The sequence below is a fragment of the Candoia aspera genome, chromosome 5 (assembly GCF_035149785.1).
Source record: "Candoia aspera isolate rCanAsp1 chromosome 5, rCanAsp1.hap2, whole genome shotgun sequence".
NCBI classification, from domain to species: domain Eukaryota; kingdom Metazoa; phylum Chordata; class Lepidosauria; order Squamata; family Boidae; genus Candoia; species Candoia aspera.
In genome coordinates this window covers 101,016,469-101,035,547 of record NC_086157.1, presented here as the reverse complement: position 1 = coordinate 101,035,547, position 19,079 = coordinate 101,016,469, and the positions used below count along the sequence as shown (strand labels likewise).

At 37.5% G+C, this 19,079-nt stretch overlaps 1 protein-coding gene across 1 annotated transcript; it reads right to left on the bottom strand.

Annotated features, from left to right (window-relative positions):
- Nucleotides 1-10,493: 10,493 nt before the first annotated feature.
- On the bottom strand, nt 10,494-18,716 carry LOC134498401 (stromelysin-1-like). The gene is made up of 10 exons (XM_063304478.1): nt 18,603-18,716; nt 17,911-18,155; nt 17,650-17,798; nt 16,843-16,968; nt 15,291-15,452; nt 14,819-14,975; nt 13,465-13,598; nt 12,812-12,983; nt 11,284-11,378; nt 10,494-10,600 (listed from the first exon to the last, which is right to left on the bottom strand). The coding sequence occupies exons 1-10, from the start codon at nt 18,696-18,698 to the stop codon at nt 10,500-10,502; spliced, it is 1,437 nt and encodes a 478-aa protein (XP_063160548.1). The 5' UTR covers nt 18,699-18,716; the 3' UTR covers nt 10,494-10,499.
- Nucleotides 18,717-19,079: the final 363 nt, after the last annotated feature.

Here is a 19,079-nt window from a genome sequence, read left to right as displayed (position 1 = left end):
AGTTCAACCCTCTGCTGAGTACAAGAATCCAACATAAAACATTTGAGGCAGATGGCTGTCTAGTCTTTGCTTGAATCTACCATTTGGTATCATTGTTGAACTGCTCTTATGGTCAGGAATTTTTAAAAATCTTCTACGAGAATTCATGCCCCTTTTTTGCAGCCACATCTCACTTCTCGCCTGTAATCAGTTTGTAATTAATTACTATTCCAAGATCTTTATCACAAGTACTACGGTCAAGCCAGGTATATCATATCCTATAATGGCATGTATGCTTTCTTTTTTTCCTAAATGAAGAACTTTGCATACTGTATAACTCTGTTAAATGACATTCTCCTTATCTGAACCAATTGTTTTTAATTTGATTTCTGTTTTCAGTCCCACATTGTTTTGTATCATTTGTATTCCCTTTACCTTTTTATTTAAGGAATTAATCAGTGCACTGAAGAGGAGGGCCCAGGACTGAACTTTGTGGATACCACTTGATGCCTCCATTTCAGTTTGATGAGGAATCATTTATCCTTTGATACAGTCTTCTTCATTATGATAAGTCCACTTAATTGATATTCCATCCAGCCTAACTTTAACTAATTAGCAAATCAGAAAGTCATGGAGTAGTTTATCAAGGGCTTTTGTAAAATCTAGATATGTAAGTAATGTATACCACATTTCCATCATGTAAGGAATTTAGCTATTCAAAAAATGAAATGAGGTCTGTTGGGCAATGTCCAACAGACTGTTTTCCAGATCCTCTCCCACACCCATACCCTGAAGACTGGGAAAACATTTGCTTTCCTTCAGTCATCTGGCACTTCATTAGTTCTTCAGGATTTCTCAAAAATAATGCACAAAAGTTCAGCCAGATCATTGGCTAGTTTCAGTACCCTAAGATGCAGGGAGAGCCATTTCAATGCACTAATTAAAGGCACGGGACTACAAATTGGGAGAACGTGAATTCTAGTCCCACCTTAACTACAAATCCAGCTGGGTGAGTTTGGACCAGTCACTCTCTCAAACCTAAGAAGAAGAAGGCAATAGCAAACCACTTCCAAAATCTTGTCAAGAAAACTGCAGGGACTTGTCTGGGCAGTCACCAGGAGTCAAGACTGCCTAGAAAGTACACGTACAAAGTGCAGTTTATCTGGCCTTAGGCATTTAAACTCATTCAGAGTAAATTTATTTTCCCTGGCCAGGTTTCTATCATTTTTAAGATTCAGTCTTTCCCCATCATCATGCTTTTTCCAATTTCTTGGTGAAATGCCTGCTAAAAAAGACGGTTCCAAAAAAGAGCTGTTTTTCTTTGTTACCTATTTGCTGTCCTCACCAAGCAGCTGATAAATTGATTTTTTTATTTTGAAACTATCTGCGTGAAGCTTCAAATTATGGATGCCAACATTTAGACTCTTGGACATGATTTTCATGAGAGAAAATGAAACTCTAATGTGCCATAGGAAAACATATTAAATGGTATTTAAACAAAGAACCATTACAGTACTATTTTATTTGATTATTACCATACCAATATTAGGGTCAGGGAAGTGAAGAATCTGATAAAATTATGTACTGAAATACATAGGGCATGAAGACCACTCCTTTGAAGTAATGAATTTAATGTGCCCATCTTATTACCGTATTTTGATTCCTTGTTTTTTGGTAAATTTAGTACCCCAGAGAACAAGGCAAATTCACTATTTAAGGCAATGTTTTTGTGTAATGTGTTGAAATCTGTCTTCTAATTTCCTTCCTTGTTTTTCCACCTCATTGTCAGGATGTTTTAGTATTTCATTAGTAATCCATTTGGTGTTTTTGAACTTTATTTCTGCAAGGTGGCACAGTTGAGCTTTTTTTCCTCTCCCGTTTTCTCTGCGATGGTTCATATTTTCTTTAGTAAAAAAAAAGCCATTGTGAAAGTTTCCTGGCATCTAACTGAAACATGAGAAGCCAGAGAGGCTGCAGACCATCAGACTGAAAAAGATAGGACATTCACAAGTAAAGGAAATGGAATGACAATTTATCAAAATGTTCTGGGAGGGAGGGAAGAATGTAGTTTTTCTCCATCCAGTTGCATGAGCATAGAAACATGGAGATGATGATGATGATTTAACTTTATATGCCACCCAACTCCCAGTGACTCTGGGATGATGATGATTTTGTCACAGCACTCTACCTCTAAGCAAAGCTTTGTTGGAGTATCTTGCAAGGCACACAGACAGACAAGGTCCTCTCTTGATGGCCAGACTGAATGGGCAGGTTCAGATTGAATCATGCCTGGAAACCTACTGACAACCAACGTAGCATCTTCAAGATAGCTTTTATTCCAACCTGTTGGGATTGTCCTACCAGAAGTCTAGCTGTACCAGCTGTAGCTTTTTCCCCAAGGCAGCCCCACATGAACCCCATTACAGCAGATCAACCAAGTGGTAATCAAGGCATGAGTTACTCCTGCATTAACAGTTAGCAGCTGGTGCACAATTAGCAGCTGGTGTGTAATTGGGGGTCCTCCTGGACTCACGGCTACTATTCAATAAGCAGGTGGCAGCTATGGCTAGGGGAACCTCTGTACAATTTATCTTGTGCACCAATTGCACCCTTTCCTGGACCAGGAGGCCTGGTTCACAGTCACTTACACCTTGGTCACTTCCCATTTGGATTACTACAATGCACTGTACATGGGGTTGTCCTTGAAGACCACCCAGAAGTTACAACTGGTCCAGAATGCAGTGGTATATGCAGTGATGGGTATCCCTAGGTTCACACACATTATACCCTTCTTGCGTAGCTGCACTGGCTCTGAGTTTCTGGGTACAATTCAAGGTGCTGGTTATTACCTTTAAAGCCTTACATGGTGTGGGATCAGGTTATTTGCAGGACTGTCTGTCCCACCAGAGCAGACAGGGTGAGCTCTTCCTTCAAATGTTGCCATCTTATGGGTCCCGAAAGCATGCCTTTTCCATTGCAGCCCCTGCCCTATGGAACACTCTCTTTCCTGAGATTTGACAGGCCCCTCCCCTTCTAACCTTCTGGAGAGCACTTAAAACTTGGTTCTTCCCCCAGGCATTGGGATAGGACAAGGCCAGGGTGGGATGAGAATGTGGGTGCACAAGAGAAGAGTGGCCATGATGGCAGGTTTTTTATTTCTAGTTTTATTGTTGTTGGTTTTATACTGTTTTATATTGTTTTATTGGTTGTAAGATACCCAGAGGTTTTTTTTAAAGAGGGGTGGGGTGGCTATATAAATGTTCTAAATAAATAAGCAAGTAACATTAAATTTAATGAGTAGACTCCTCAAAACAATAGCATTTTTTTTCTAGCCTCACATGGAAGTCAGTCTGTCTTGGTGAGGCACATAGTATTCTCCCATGCCTCAGCAGTAATTTTGTAATGGTGACTCTTGCTTTCTGACCCATTCTTTCTCTCCAGCAATTTTATTGGAGGACTATATCTGCAAAATGAGTTAACTGACTAGGTTTCTACAATATGACTGATTGCGTAGAAATAGTTTAACCCTGGGCATGATGGGATGTCTTCAGGGCTAAATGGAACTTCTTGGGCCATTGCTGAGTGGGTTAAGTAGCTCTGCCTGGTTTTTCAGGTTTTTCAGCTGTGTTTGTTGATAATGGGTGCCATGCCAGCTAAGGGGTCCCTCCAGAACATTCAGGTTTTCAGCAGGAAGAAAACTGCTTCTCCTATTGTTCATGGCAAAAGAGAAAATGGTCTTGTTAAGGTGAATGGAAGGCCTCTGGAAATGATAGTGTGTATGACTCTGCCATAACCTGCTTGAACCAGGTGGAAAATGGCAACATCAAGAATATATGTCAAAGATTAAAGATTTAGGAACATTCAAACCTTTTTTATTATAAAATAAATTGATTATGATTGATTTCTGCCATCAAGTTGGTGTTGACTCTTAGTGACCACATAGACAGATCTTCTCCAGGATTAGCTGCCACAACCTGCCCTTTCAGGTCTGCCAACTGTGCACCCATCACTGCTGTAATTGAACCCATCCACATTGCTGTTGGTTGTCCTTTCCTCCCATCTTTCCAGCTTTATCGATTTTTTCAGAGAAGGTCTTCTTATAATGTGTCCAAAGTATGATAATTTACATGTTATCATTTGTGCTTCAAGTGAAAACCCCAGATTGATTTAGTCTATGATCCATTTGTTCATTTTCTTGGCTATCCATGGCATTCTCCAGAGTCTTCTCCAATACCAGTTTTCAAAAATACCAATATTTTTTCTATGCTGCTTCTTCAAAGTCCAATAAAATTAAGACCATAGGTTTTAAAAAAAACATTGCATGGAGCAAATATATTTTTATAAATTCTTGAGGAAAGTCTTTAATGGAAGGATCTTACTTTTCTCTGTGTAAACAGATACAGCTTCTTTTCCTGGAAGGAAGGTTGAATTATTGGAAAAAGTGTGTATGTATTAATGAATGTAATATTTTTATGGTAATATTTTCTGTCAATTCCTGTAAAAATTAAGATGCAGACTAAGTCTTTGGAACAATTCAAAGGAGTTTTGATTAATCTGTGCTAATGGCTACTAAAATATAGTTAGTATGATCCAGTATATTGTTTTTAGCCATATTCAGTGAGTTGTTTTTATAATTCTTTTTTTGGTCAGGTGTTACGTGGGTAACAACTCACTTGATCACTGAAGCCAGTCTTCCATAGACTTTCAAAAGTTGTCACCAAATTGTCATTTTTAATGTGTGACTGAAATGATAAAACATATAGCTAGAAATCCATAATGTTAATTAAATTTAAATAAATTAAATTAAATTTAAATTAAATTTAGTTTTTGTCCTGGCCTTATCCATTTGGGAGTGTAGTACTCAGCATCCAATTCTAAAGCTAGATGCAACACTTAATCCCAAAAAAGTTATGTACCCTTATTTTAAACTTCCTGGTCTAACACAGTCCTCCTTTTCAGGTAGCAATGTGTATTAATTCACTGGAGCATTTTTCAAGATTTTGAGAGCCCCCCCGCCCCCCATAACTTTCTTCTCCTTATATCCATATAATTTGTTTTGTTTTCACTGAAATCAGTAACCCAGTAAATGGGTATGTGTGGGAAAACCAAAAATACTGTAATAACTTTTGAGATTTTAGTTAAGCTCATTTGCTTTACTGTACTGAATGGAAAGTATCAGTTCATCTGATCCTTTCAAATTCTGAATGCTGCTTTGGATGGGTCTCCTCTAGTGTGTGACCTAAATGATTATTTTTATTGCCTTTCCTGAAAGGGGACCTCTACTTCCTTGATTTCAAAATATGGTAAGTCTATTTCCTCCTGGCATTTCTCCTGGCATTACATGGGGCAGTGACTCCTGTGGATTTACATTTGGAAGGTCACATTAAACCACCAGCAAGCTCATTCTATAGGGGAGCTCTTGCTTTCTCATGGCCAGTGTTAATTTTATTTTGTTAGTAATTCTAGGCTCCTGATTTCTCCTTTATCTATCAGCCTCTCTGTCAGCTACGTTAGCCACTAAGATACTAAATGCTGCAGAGCACCAAGAATCTCTTCTAGCTGAAGCAAAATGTAAACCAACTATGAAATTCAACACATTCACGCAGTTGGACCACCAAGTCTGTATCAAGTCAATTTCCTCTAGACTTTTGTAATAAGAATCAGAAGCGATTCGTCATTCCTGCCAGTATTCTGATTTATTATATGACTCCATCAGCAACCGACTAACATTTCTTTTTGGGCATAGAAGAGAGAACAGGATGTTTTGGGACAAAGGGAAGTGGCAATGTTGTTTTGAAATATCAGATAATGAACTAGCATCTCATGACAGCCTTAACTACCCTCTGTTTCTGGATATGGTTCATTTTTTAATTCCCCTCCCCCTTCACAGACATCTTATAAATAAATAAAAAGATGTACAGTATATCTGTATTTGGACATCTCCTGCTCTTCCTTTCTGACTCAAAGGCTGAAAATGACTTCCCATTATTTATTGTCACGTTTTCATTGCCTGGGGATTGTTTTTCTCATACGTGTTTTTCCCCATATTTCCTAATCCAAACTCTTCTGTCATTTTAACATTTTTTAACAGATGATATTAAAACATCCTATGATATATCTCAGATGCCAGGAAAAACCCAGTGCCCAGCACTGACTGGAAAGACTCAGCTTCAGGTTGATGCTACCTTGGAAAATCTTGTGAAAAGTATTTGTGTGTGTAGGTGACTTAATGACTAAACCAACTGAATAAACTTTTGTAAGGGGCATGGGGCCATGCACGCTGACTCCATTCTTTATTCTCTGACTTTTCTCTCCAATGGGTTATCTGAGCAGCAAAGTCTCATATTTAAATTCTCTTGAATTTGACTAGAACAATTAGACATTATCATGTCTTCTCGTTATAGGATGAGAGTTGTATTAGTCAATGGTAACCAAATGTCAGAAAGAGTCTGGATAGCACTTTTTAATAAAATGTGTTAGTCTGAAAAGGTGCTACCAGATTTCTTGTCTTCGTAGGAGCTTCCAAACTTGCAGGGTTATACTGTGCTTCAAACAAATGTGAGTTGCTTCCCCCTCATTGACCTCAGGTTACTCCACAGTTTATGGAATTAGTATTTCATTGCTTCATTGATTCTAAATCAGTGAAACCTACTATGATGGCCATTTATGGGATTAGGCTTGCAATGGGATGTTCCTGAGTGGACCAGTTTCCTAAGTCATCATCTGTTTCCTCTCCTTTCTTCTACACGTTTTTGTTGCCAGTTTCTGAGGAGCAAAATTTCCCTCTCTTAGTCATGGTTTGTAAGGATAGAAGACTGGAGTGGCAATGGCTATTTCTAAGAAATATTAGCAAATAGAATTATTGACTTGCATCAGCCTTGTAATTGCATGTAGGAGCTAGTTTAAGAGCGTGGTATAAATTTTAGGCCCTAAAGATTCCTGATGATGCTTTCTTCTTCAGGTCTGGATCTTGTCAGGTCTTCTAAATGGACCTATGCTTGAGTATTAGAGAATGGCCATAGCTTCTATTTTAGAGCAGAGCTTAGTGGTAAACCAAAATATCCCAGTAAAGCTGAGATAGCCTCCAGCCAGGAGCAAGTCTAGATAGTACTGAGCTAGATGAACTAATGGTCTGATTCAGTAGCTGTGTTCACACAGTGCAGAATCTGATTATTACATCAACCCATTTTCTGGGGTTGCATGACATTAAACCATAAATTCACCAAATGAACTAAGTTCTCATAATGTGCTAAGCCATAGAAAACCTACCTGAGGTTAATACTAATCAAAATTGGCATGTTGTACTAACCTCATTTAAATGTTGTGTGAATATAGCTAGTGTAAGGTACTGTGGCTTCTTATGTTCCTCAGTTTTCATGATCAGTAAAAAAAAGAATATAAATTTAATGGGTAAGCTATCTATCCACCAAATTTTGGCCATCTCACTATCCAACTTTACAGATCTAGTTTTTAACTGTCATGCTTTTCCTCATTCAGGCTTGCAACAATGATTTAATAATGTATTTGTTAGTGAATGATAATACAATCCTACAACTGAAAAGTATAAATAATCCATTTCACCCCTCAACTTAATCCAGAAAACCCAGCTATGAGCATTCTCCATTGTTACTTGACCACTTTGGCTTGAATATCTCAAGTGTGGAAAGAATCCCCATTCCATGTATTTAGTGATGGGCATTTCAAAAAAGGGGACAAATGATCAAATGTGTATTGTGGTGTCACAATGAAACCTCCCCCTTTTGTACTTCGGTCATGATGTCAAATATACATGATTTAGATGAAATCATGGCTTGGTGGAGAGAGCCATCCACAGGGCTGCATTGTAGAATTGTTCCTATCATGAATTTTTTTCTATTATCCAACCAATCTCTAGTAAAGGTAAAGGTAAAGGTTTCCCTTGACGTAAAGTCCAGTCGTGTCCGACTCTAGGGGGCGGTGCTCATCTCCGTTTCTAAGCCTTGGAGCTGGCGTTGTCATAGACACTTCCGGGTCATGTGGCCAGCATGACAACTCGGAACGCTGTTACCTTCCCGCCGAAGCGGTACCTATTGATCTACTCATATTTGTATGTTTTCGAACTGCTAGGTGAGCAGGAGCTGGGATGAGCAACGGGAGCTCACCCCGCTGCGCGGTTTCGAACTGCCGACCTTCCGATCGGCAGCTCAGTGGTTTAACCCGCAGCGCCACCACGTCCCCACCAATCTCTACCCTTCTGTAAATTAAACATGGCTATATTTCTGTATGGAAGTAGCAGAAGAGTTTCAAATCCTTCAGATCATGTTACTGCCACCAAACTTCTCTTTTCCAGACTCAATAAAACCTTACAGAGATTGGTGAGGGAAGTGGTAGAATAGTTTATTTATTATTTATGTCTAGCTGCTTTAGTTGAAGCATCTTAGGAACACAGTGACGGAAGGATAATACAAGAAAATGGAACATATCACACAAAAATGTACTTTATTGTTGAATAATCAAGTTGATTTTTTTAAGTATATACAAATAAACAAATGGACAAATCTGTCCATTCAAATCTGTAATTTTCAATAATCAAAATGGTATATGAAGGAAAAAAAGATGAACTAATTTAAATAAGAGTTCACACACACACACACACACAAACACACAATCTTATGAAGCACTGAAAAGTAGTGCTCAGTATTGGTGGAACTCCATTAAAAATGAAATAATGAACTTCAAGCCCCAAAAGGTTTATGCAATGTTTTCTCTCAATTGTATTGCAATATATGTATGTGTGCGTGCATGCCTCGAAGAGTTTTATTACCATGAAGGAACAGATTTATTTATCTTGGAAACTTAGCCTGGGTGATCTTAAGTTTTATAAGAAGCACCTTGGATCCTGTCCAATTATTTTAGCAGTTTCCAGAGATTACAAAACCAGCCTATAATCTAATGTTACAGTTTTATGCATAATAGACACTCCATATATATCAGTTAGTGGTCCTTGAAGTTACTATATAGACTGAATGTGAAAGCCTATGTCCTAACTTCACTCTTCAATTGTGTCTATGGACACAATAAAAACTTAATTAGAGAGATGGACTTTCCTTTAGGTAGAATGAGGTAGACTGTTCAGAGAGCAAAATCTGGATGTCTTGAAAGGGCAGCAAAGCATCTTATTTCTTTTCTTATTTATCTATTTTTATTTTTATTTATTTATTAAATTTATACACTGCTCATCTCAAAAGTGACTCTGGGCAGCTTACAAATAAAGAGTCATTAAAAACCATTATAAAAATACAAAAATATATATTTTTTAAAAAATCAAAAAAATTAAAAAATACAAAAAATATTGTGTAATGGATGAAAAGAACTTCTGCCAGATTTTCTGCCAGGTGTGGCAAAATAATTGGGCTGGCCTTTCTGCGAGGCTGGGATGGTTACAGAAAGGCGACATTTGTTCATACAGATAGCTAAATGCCTGCTATGTAGCATGAAATCTTTGCTTTGTTCAGTTACCTGTGAGTAAAGACATCCATGGAGTGTGTGTGTGTGTGTCAAAAAAGTGAAGAGCGTGGCCATGGCTGCACAATTGAAGTCCTATCTTTTTTTTTTAACTTGTAAAAAAAACACCGCAAATTGCGCAATGGCAGCACCATTGTGACTTTTGATCCTACCCCACGATGAGCTGCAAGTCTGAACTGGCATGTCAGGTTCCATTTTAAAAATTGGCAAGACAATTGAGCAGAACAAAGAGAATCTCAAGGATCATTCTACTCATATACACCGATTTCCTCACTGTGGTCTTTGGGCCCAGTTGATTCATAATCCCTAGGTAAGATAAATTGATTATAGGACTGCTGGGTTGTTGTTTTTTTTACATATATAATTTTTATTAAAAAAATTAAGAGAATAAGAACAATACAAATTTCGAAAGAAAGAAGTAAAGATAGCAAAGAAAAACAATAAGTGGACAAAGTGGAAAGAAAGAGAGAAGGAAAAGAAAGGAAGGAAAAGAAAAGAAAAAGTTATAAAGAAGCGGTTTCCAATCTTCTTAGTAGCAGTTACAAGTACATTTATATTTTACTCTCTCTCAGGTTACAACAGAATTTCCTTCTTTCCATAATCTACCATTTCTAATCATCAAACCCATAAATCACAAATTTGTTTTCTTTTTTCAGCAAAATGTCTATAAGGGGGTTCCTGTCTAATAAATCATAAAGGCAGGATAAAAATAAATAAAAATAAAAATAAATGTGGTGGTTGTCCTTTCTCTGATCAGACAAGTCAATTTTGCCATCTCTGCTAATTCTGTCATATTCACCTGGCATTCCTCCATTGTAGGTATTTCAGAGTTTTCCATCTTTATGCATATAATAACCTTGCAGAGGTTATCAGATATAGGACTGCTGATTTAATCATTCCTATCAATAGATTAACATACTGTATATATACTACACACACACACCATTTTCACTGCCCAACATTGGAGACATTCAACATAAAGTAGCCAGGTTATGTTTCAACAGTTCTTTATCTGCTCAGCATGAAAACCAGCGGTTGGCTGCCAGGATCCGAGTAACTTTCTTGATGTTAGGATCAAACTCGTATTGATTTTTTCCCTTAAAGAAGTACAGTAAATCTACAAAAGGGAAAGAAAGCAAACTTAGATGAATAGAATGGACATTTTGAAACAAATGGAAAAATACCTGTCAAGGGGCAGAATAAATATAAACTTTAGCTAGTGTAGAAATGCAGTAATGAACACACTAGCCTGGAATGACTTTGCTCGCAGATTCTGAATACCTTTTCTGAGCAGAAAAATTGAGAGAGAGGTGATGGAAAGGGTTAAGATTTGTGTCACATCCAAACTAATGGGGTGGGGGGCACAATTCTTTGGTGGGCAAAGAGAGGGTTGCAGTGAAATCAGTGGACAAATATAAATTTTATTTAACTACCTTTTAAATTATTTAACATATAGATTCTAAATTTTAAATTAAAATTGAGTTAAATTTTATATAATTACAATTGCAAGTAGTTAATTTGCCACTCAGGGTTGGTTCTGACTGGAGTGGCCTATAAGTTCTAATAAACAAACAAATGATTACTTAGTTTCTTTAATACATCCTTTTTTAAAAAAAAAAAACCCTTTTGGAGGAACCCTGGGGGACACAACTAAGACATTAAGGCCATCAAGGCCTTTGGTTATGAACCTTTGTCTTAATCACTGTTAAGCCAATAGTCAGTGGTTTAAGTTTCCTTAAAAAGAAAGTCATGTTGGCACAAAATCCCCAGTCATGTCTTCTTCTAAGAGTTGCTCCTTACCATTGTGTTGAAAGACAGCATCAACCTTGCCTGGGATACCTGGGAAGCCATCTTGGATCCTTTGGGGTTCCTTGTTCATGGTTTGGCTGTTTTCACTGTAACTTAGAAAAGGAAAGAAAGTTAAGCCAAACCAAAATTGGGGTTAGAATCATAGATTTGGAAGGAGTCATTTAGGCCTCCAAGACCCACACTCTGCTCAGAGCATAAATCCAAATTAAAGTATCCCAGACAGAAAGCTTCTACCTGCAATGGAGGGAAGACACCACCATTTTGGATAATGATTTTCACTGTTATACTGCTGTTGGTACGTTTTTCTAATATTCAGTTGGAATCTGTCTTCCTGTAACTGATATCTACCACACCATGTCCTGCACTCTGGAACAAGGGAGAACAGGCCTGCCTTGACCTTCTTCAGTGTGACATCCTTTCAGGTATTTGAAGAATACTATCATTTTCCTTCTCAGTCTTTTCAAGGCTACATATTTTCTATTCCTTAAATCTCCCTTTACAGGACTTCATTTCTAGTCCCTAGATGACACTTGTTGCCCTTTTCTGAACATGTTTCAGTTTCTCTGTATCCCCTTTAACAAGTGTCACTACAGAACTGGACACAATACTCAAGATAAGGTCTGACCCAATGCAATAGAATAGCACTGAAAATCATTACAGGGAAAATTTGGAAATTCGATTTCCGTCAGTGGAGACCAAAGGATGCAATACTCCTTTGGATGGAAACTCCAAGGCAAACTAGTGCCTTTCATAACTGAAGCTTATAAACTACTTTGTTGAAAGAAAATTGGAAGCTGTTTCCTGCTGAGCTGGACCACTGATCAGTCAACTAAAGCCAACAATACTCTGACCAAGGCTTTCTGGATTGATACCACAGCCTTTTCCAGCTCTGTCTAGAGATGCCAGAAATTGAAATTGGCACCTTCTCTATTCAAGGTTGATTCACTATTTCCATTCTGTAACATTTATAGATTAGAGCTGAAGTCTAAAGTACTCTGAGGTCACTTCCAACTCATAGGATTCCAAGATTTCCAACCAATTTGTAATCTTAATCAGTCACATCACATACTAATTTAAGCCTTAGGGTACTGAGATTTTGTCCTTATTGTCTTAGTAAATGCACTTTATAGATGTTAAGATGAACTGTAATTCAATTTACTTTTCACCTCCCAGACAAGATCTACAATAGGTACTTTCTGAAAGAAATAAAATTTTCTATCCAGTAATCAAATACTTAATACTCCTTCCTCCTCCTATTTTCCCTATATAATGCAATACAACATATTGCAACTTGCTGGAAAAATAAGGTATACATACAAACACAACCCACATTTTTTTCTTGGATAATGAACTGTCCAGTATCCAGGCAAGGGAATGACAGAAAATTTTATTAGTTGGAGTCCTGATTTACGTTTGGTGGATTTTGCATTTAACATGCTTTCTTTAAAAATGCAGGTACCATCAGCTTGGCCAAAGGCAGTTGAAAGCCATTTGTAAGCCCTCTTGCATTGCATCCGACATTATGTCATACCTCCAGTATCTGTCTGAAGAAAAATAATATGTCTTCCTTTCATTTGCATCAAACACTGCAGCATCAATTTTTGTGACATCTCTGGGGAAGCCCAGACTGTGGATAGGCTTGGGGTACCCAGGAAGCAGAGAATCTCCTTTCACGACCCAGAACTGATTGCCTGTAATCAAGCAGATTATGAGTGCAAAGGATTTCTAGAAGTGAATGAGAGGGAAGCCTGTAAGAAGTGCCTGTAATTCAAATAACCATCAGGTCTGGCAACCGGGAAAAGTCAAGTTATTCACCTGAGATTATTTGCCTCCCAAGTGATACAAAATCCTCACTCCTTTTGCTAGGTTGGTATTTTTACCCTAGACTTCAGACTTGAGTTACAGCACTTTGGATCTGACTGCCAAAAGATCCTTTAGGGAGCATGAGGGCATGAACTTAGCCCCTGTTTTCAACTCTTTAAAGCAGCTGTATCTTTTCAAAGTTTCCCCTGCAGCTGCAGAAGACCGCCACACAATTCCAGGAAACGGAGTGGCTGCTTTACAGAGTCACAGACAAGTGCTCTTTTCTTGTCCAAATTTTCCAAGAAAATACAGTTTTTTGAATCGAATACAAAGCAAAGGAGAGCCCTAGTATATATAATAATAGCTTACCTTTAAAAAGGAATGCCTCATCTTTCTCGTTATTTTCAAAAACAGCATCAACTCCAGATGGTAGAAATGGCCAGAATTCAGAAATTGGATTTAACTCAATCTGTCTGTACTGGGGTAATTTTCGCCAAAAATATCTATTAAAAGCACACACATTTGTTTTAAAACACTATACCTATGAAAACATATTTTTAAAAAATGTATTATTAACATCTGAAATTTCAAGCCCTGGCAGCAGCACTTTTTTTTAGGTGGAGAGAGACAGGAGTTTAAAAAGAAACGAGATGCTGTGAAAGAAGTACCTGAATGCTATCAGGGCATTCAGGACATTATTTGATATTAGGATTGATTATTAAGTTTTTAATACTGTAGATCATGGATAAGCAATCTTTTATCCTCTGGCTGCATGCAGCCCTCAGGATAAGTTCATACAACTTTTGCATTAAAATAGGAGGCAGGAGTATTACCTATGTTCACTGCCTTGAGTTGATCAAAAATATAATAATAATAATAATAATAATAATAATAATAATAATAATAATAATAATAAGTCAAAACCTGTCAATTCCACTAGGCAGTCAAGACCAGAAAATTAACTCCACAGGAAGGCTAAAACTACTTTTACTGACAGTGGCTATAATAAAAGGATCTTGCAAGTCTGATTGTGCTACATTTCCTCCTCCTTCTTAAAACTCAGTGAACCTGGGAGGCATCTGCCTGAGTCACTTCCAAATATTGTCTTGTTCCTTGGGACTTAAAAAATCTTTCAGCCTCTTTTTCCTAGGTAATGGTTCTTGCGTATTTCCATCAACATAGTCTTCCATACCCTCTAGAACAGTGCTTCTCAACCTTAGCAACTTTAAGACGTGTAGACTTAAATTCCCAGAATTCCCAGCCAGGATGCATGGGGAATTTGGGAGTTGAAGTGCACACGTCTTAAAGTTGCCAAGGTTGAGAAACACTGCTCTGGAAACCCTCTGCAGGAGATCAGTTCAGGTTTTCAGTAAGAGCTGTGTCCCTTCCCTGCGTACTGCTGCAAGCAAAGCAACACTCAGGAAGAGGAAGAGGGGGCAGTGAGATGAAGAATGGATGTTCAGATGTTCCCTTCTGGCTTGGTTCTGCCCTTTGCTTGCTTCCCTCCTCCCCACCAAATTTCTCCAATATTCAGCTGAGGGAATGCGGCACATTCCTGGTTTACATCTTCCAGCTTCCTAGGCCAATTTATTACATCTTAAATAACCAGAGTTCACACATTAACAAATCTTTTCTCCCCATTAGAAAAGTATATCTCTGTGTGTGTGTGTTTGCAGTAATTGTGTGAGAAGATAATGATTCTGGTTGAAGATTACAGGCTTACTTATTCCAAAAGAACATTATTTCTCCCCGAAAAGAGGTCACAGCATCAAATGTCAAGTGAGGATTGCAAGCAGATGGTAATGTAGGTCTTTCTGGGCTGGAGGGTTTCCTTGGCTCATCCTCTTCCTCTGGGTCTTGAGATGGGTTTGATGATGCTCCTAAAAGAATGTCAGATGCATGAAATTAGCAGGAAAAAAATCCTTCCCTATGTGGCTGGGGAATTCTGGGAGTTGAAGTCCACACATCTGAAAGTTGCCAAGGTTGAGAAACACTGCTCCAGAGGTATATGTTGGCTGGAAGTTGAAGTCCCAACTAGGCTGAGGAAAAGCTGGTACTTCATTATCTACATGCTGACCTGAGGTGACTTAAAAGATGCAGACATATTAAATAACTCAGTCTGTGCTCAGTTCTCTCTCAGCTCACAAGTTGTTAAAGGTTACAATATTTTAGACTATAAGCATTTTCTGAATTACCATAGAGATACTGGATGCCTTCAATATCATCTTGAGATAGAGTCTGTTGATTTTCCTCAGGGTTTTTATACGTTGGGAACATTAGAGCATTAGGGTCCCGGGAATGCAGGAGTCCAAGTGAATGTCCAAATTCATGAGCCGCAACATAAAATAAGTTGGTACCTACATGGGAGATAAGAAACATCATATTATAAATAGACATTCTAAATCTTAGATGCAGTCAACACTACTTAATAGTTGTTAACTGTTGCTTCCTTGTTTTTTTTTTTCAAATAACTATTGTTAACTGTTGCTTCCTTGTTACTTTTCCAAATAAGAAACAGGAATACTTTTAAAGAAAAAAAAAGTCACAGTGATGGATATTAATAGATCTGTGTAACTCATAGATGGTCAACCCCAGTCTCATGAGCTACATGAATTCCCTACCCCCTCTTTTTTTAATTGCTTATATTGCCCCTGAGATTCCATTGCTTCATCTTGGTGTCATATAGATGGATACCGGAAATCTTAACTAATTGGAAATACTCCCTTTTTTTTTCAGCTGGAAACAAAAGAAATAAGGCACTTATAAGCATTGTATAGGCTTATATCTCCTAAATGACACCTCCAAACCAAAAAAAAGCTTATGTTTGCCAGTTATATGACATTAATGCCCCATCCTGCACCTCCCTGCTGAAAATAAAACATCAGCATTTAGGTGGTCCTCCACCACAGACACCCAAATCTTATTCTCTTCTGTCTGAATCTTTCTGTGTATGTTAGTACAGCTTGGAAGTTATAAGAAACCACTTCATTTCAGGGAGATGTGGATTTGACTTGGGGTTTCAAAACTCATGAGCATTTCAGATTTTGAAACAGTGTTCTGGATGCCAGCACAAAATCTAATGGTGTTGTATTGCCATTTAGAGATATTCATACGTGCCTTTTTCTAGCTCTTATTACATTCCCACTCTCTTTGTCTCTGTTTTCTTTTTCTTTTACTAACAAGTTTGTAAGATGCCACCTATGGGGACCAAGACAATTATAACATCCTCCAATGACACCTCTGAGACTCCAAAATTAAATTAACACTGTTAAAAATGTGTGGCCGAAATCTTACACAATCATCACATTTCATTATTCTTGGGAGAATGTTGCTCTTGCCAAAACACTGAAATGAGATTCTGCATCTTCATGTGAAATATCATGAGATCTGAAGGACAAGATTGTTATTCTAACTATTTTAATTTTCTGTAGCTCCTGTCCCATGCCAATTCCTGCTTTTGTCATTAGAAGGTTGCTTGCTATTTTCCTTATCTACAGTCATAAATCTCCTATAATAACATTTCCAATATGTACAAACCTTCTTTTTTATTGATTTAAACTACTGCAATTATAATAAAAAGGAAACCTTTTTTGATCAAAGCTATCACCATGTCATGGTAAGTTGTCACTATAAAACTGTTATTTTATTTTTCTGTGCAGTTTTGTTCTTGGAGACAAGGATGCTTAAGAGCAACTTTTTAACATGATTTTGTCAAGCTGTTCTTACATCTTATATCTTTATAATTACCTTCTATGCCACTGCCCCAGAGTTCGTCATCATCAAAATGGGCATCTCCTCCAATGTCAGGACCAGGAGCGAAGGCATGGCCAAGTGTGCCACCAGGTCCATCAAAAGCACTGAAATCCCCATGTTCTGAATATACCAGAAAAAAAAATGTTTTATTGTCCCATCTCGGCTTTTCTGTGATATGCCATCTATACTTCAATCATACCCAACTTTCTGTCTTTCATTTTTCACCAAATTTAAGCAAAACTGAGATAGTGCTGACTTGTGTCTGGATTCAGCAGAGGAACTGAGAGGATCAAAAAAACTGAAATTCATTTCTCTCAGAAGGATTTTAACAGATTGACTTATTGACTTAATTTTGGAACCAAGTCTGATGGTTAAAGATACTGGACACAGACATAGATGATGTCACAGTCAGAAAACAAACATTATCTATAGAGTATCATTGTCAATTTTGCCAATTATTGAAGAAAAAAGTAACAACAAAATTATGGATTTTAACAAGATAGTTTGTAAAGATAAGGAGATACAAGTTTTTCAGGACTTTTCATCACAAATTCTCGGCAAAGAGAAAGGGGGATCGGTTAATTGAATAAATGGGGTTTGTATTCTAAAGTGAGATGTAGGATTGCATATCCAATAGTTGGAAAATCTATTTAATATTGGTAGAAAACATATTCTATTTGGCAAGCGAAAAGTTGCATGGACCTGATGTAAGAATTATGAATGCAATAAATCTTTCCATATGCCCTTTATACATGCAACATGTTATCAGATTACAGTTTTTAAGTATAATAGCTTATTTACCTCGGGAGCGGAAAGAAATCAAGATGTCTGCATTGCCACCTAAAACTTTGTGGAATGTCAGAGGTGTAACTTGGCTCCAAACTTTAAAAGCTCTCTCAATGCTTCTGTCAACATCATCTTTTTCCATATCTGGTGTATAGTTTAGTATCCTTTGAAAAGACAAATGGAACACAAACTCAGAGGAAGGTTTTCCGTTCAATCTTTCAGCATGTCTATGAGTTATGTCAACCTTGCCCTTGAGAACTTGAGTTGAAAGATTACCTGTAGGTTATTCCTTTCTTCTGCCACTTGGGTTGACCTGCAAAGAAGGCAAATTGCCCCACATCTGGGTTTCCACACCTGGGTTGTTTAATTGCCTGCAGCGTATTAGAATCTAAATCACCTGTCACCTCTAATCCAATAAATTCTTGCATTTCTCTGATCTTTTTTGCCATGGGGCTGCTGATTCTGCCTTTAAAGACTTTTTGCCCATCTGATGTAAAGTTGTAATATTTTTCTAGGTACTTCTGAAAGAGAAAAAAATACATATACATCTATGAGTTAATTTTCTTACATTTTAGAATGATTTAGAAGTCTCTGGTCAAATGTGGATCTGGTTATTTAAGGTCAACATGAGCACATCAGTTTTGTTATACTTGTTCCAAATCTTATGAGAGATAAGACATTCCAGGACAAAAAGACTCAGCAATCTATCCAGCATCATGGTAGAACAGACATACTGTAGATGATAAGAACATTGGCTGCTTTCTGTACTCCACTGTAGTATGAAGCATAGCCTGAGGTCCAGTAATAATATTAAATAATATTAAACAATATTAAATAAACAATATTAATGATTAGAGAATTAATCTCTTATTGCTTATATCTTTAAATTATTTATAATGCTTAATAGATAGATAATTACATTGCATTATACAGTCATTATACACTTCCATTTGCAACTCTGTCTTTACCTGAATAAGCTCTATTTTTCCTTCCTCGTGTCTTATGGGCAAAGCAAAAGCAAAAGCTATTGCCCCACTGAAGAGCACAAGGCAGATGCTTCTCATTCTGGGTCTTGTATTTCTGTTTCCAAGTCAAGGAATAATCTTGCTTTAGGATGTGCTGCCTATTTATATAGCATTTTGGTGCCTCACAAATCTATAGAGGCTTGCTTCAACTGAAATTGTTACCTAATCAATGACAGAGGATATGGGGGGAGGGGAGATGGTGGGGAAAAGAACAAGTGTGTTGGCTTAAATGATTTAATGTGATTTCATCACTCTTCATCTTGGCAGGTGTTGCAATCTTCCACGCTTTAGGCATAGGAAACAGTTACCATTTATGTTCTTCTAACTATCAGTTGGAAGTGTACCGACAATATGCTTCATATGCCTTCCATTTTTTAAAATGTGTGTACATGTATACTCTCACACTGTTCATGGACTAGA

Excerpts from the sequence above, each read along its gene's own strand:
- LOC134498401 (XM_063304478.1), bottom strand. The coding sequence starts at position 18,698 with ATGAGAAGCATCTGCCTTGTGCTCTTCAGTGGGGCAATAGCTTTTGCT. Across the intron at positions 18,156-18,602 it reads GAAAAATAGAGCTTATTCAG|AAGTACCTAGAAAAATATTA; the intron begins GTAAAGACAGAG and ends TTTCTCTTTCAG. Across the intron at positions 17,799-17,910 it reads AAGAAAGGAATAACCTACAG|GATACTAAACTATACACCAG; the intron begins GTAATCTTTCAA and ends GTCTTTTCAAAG.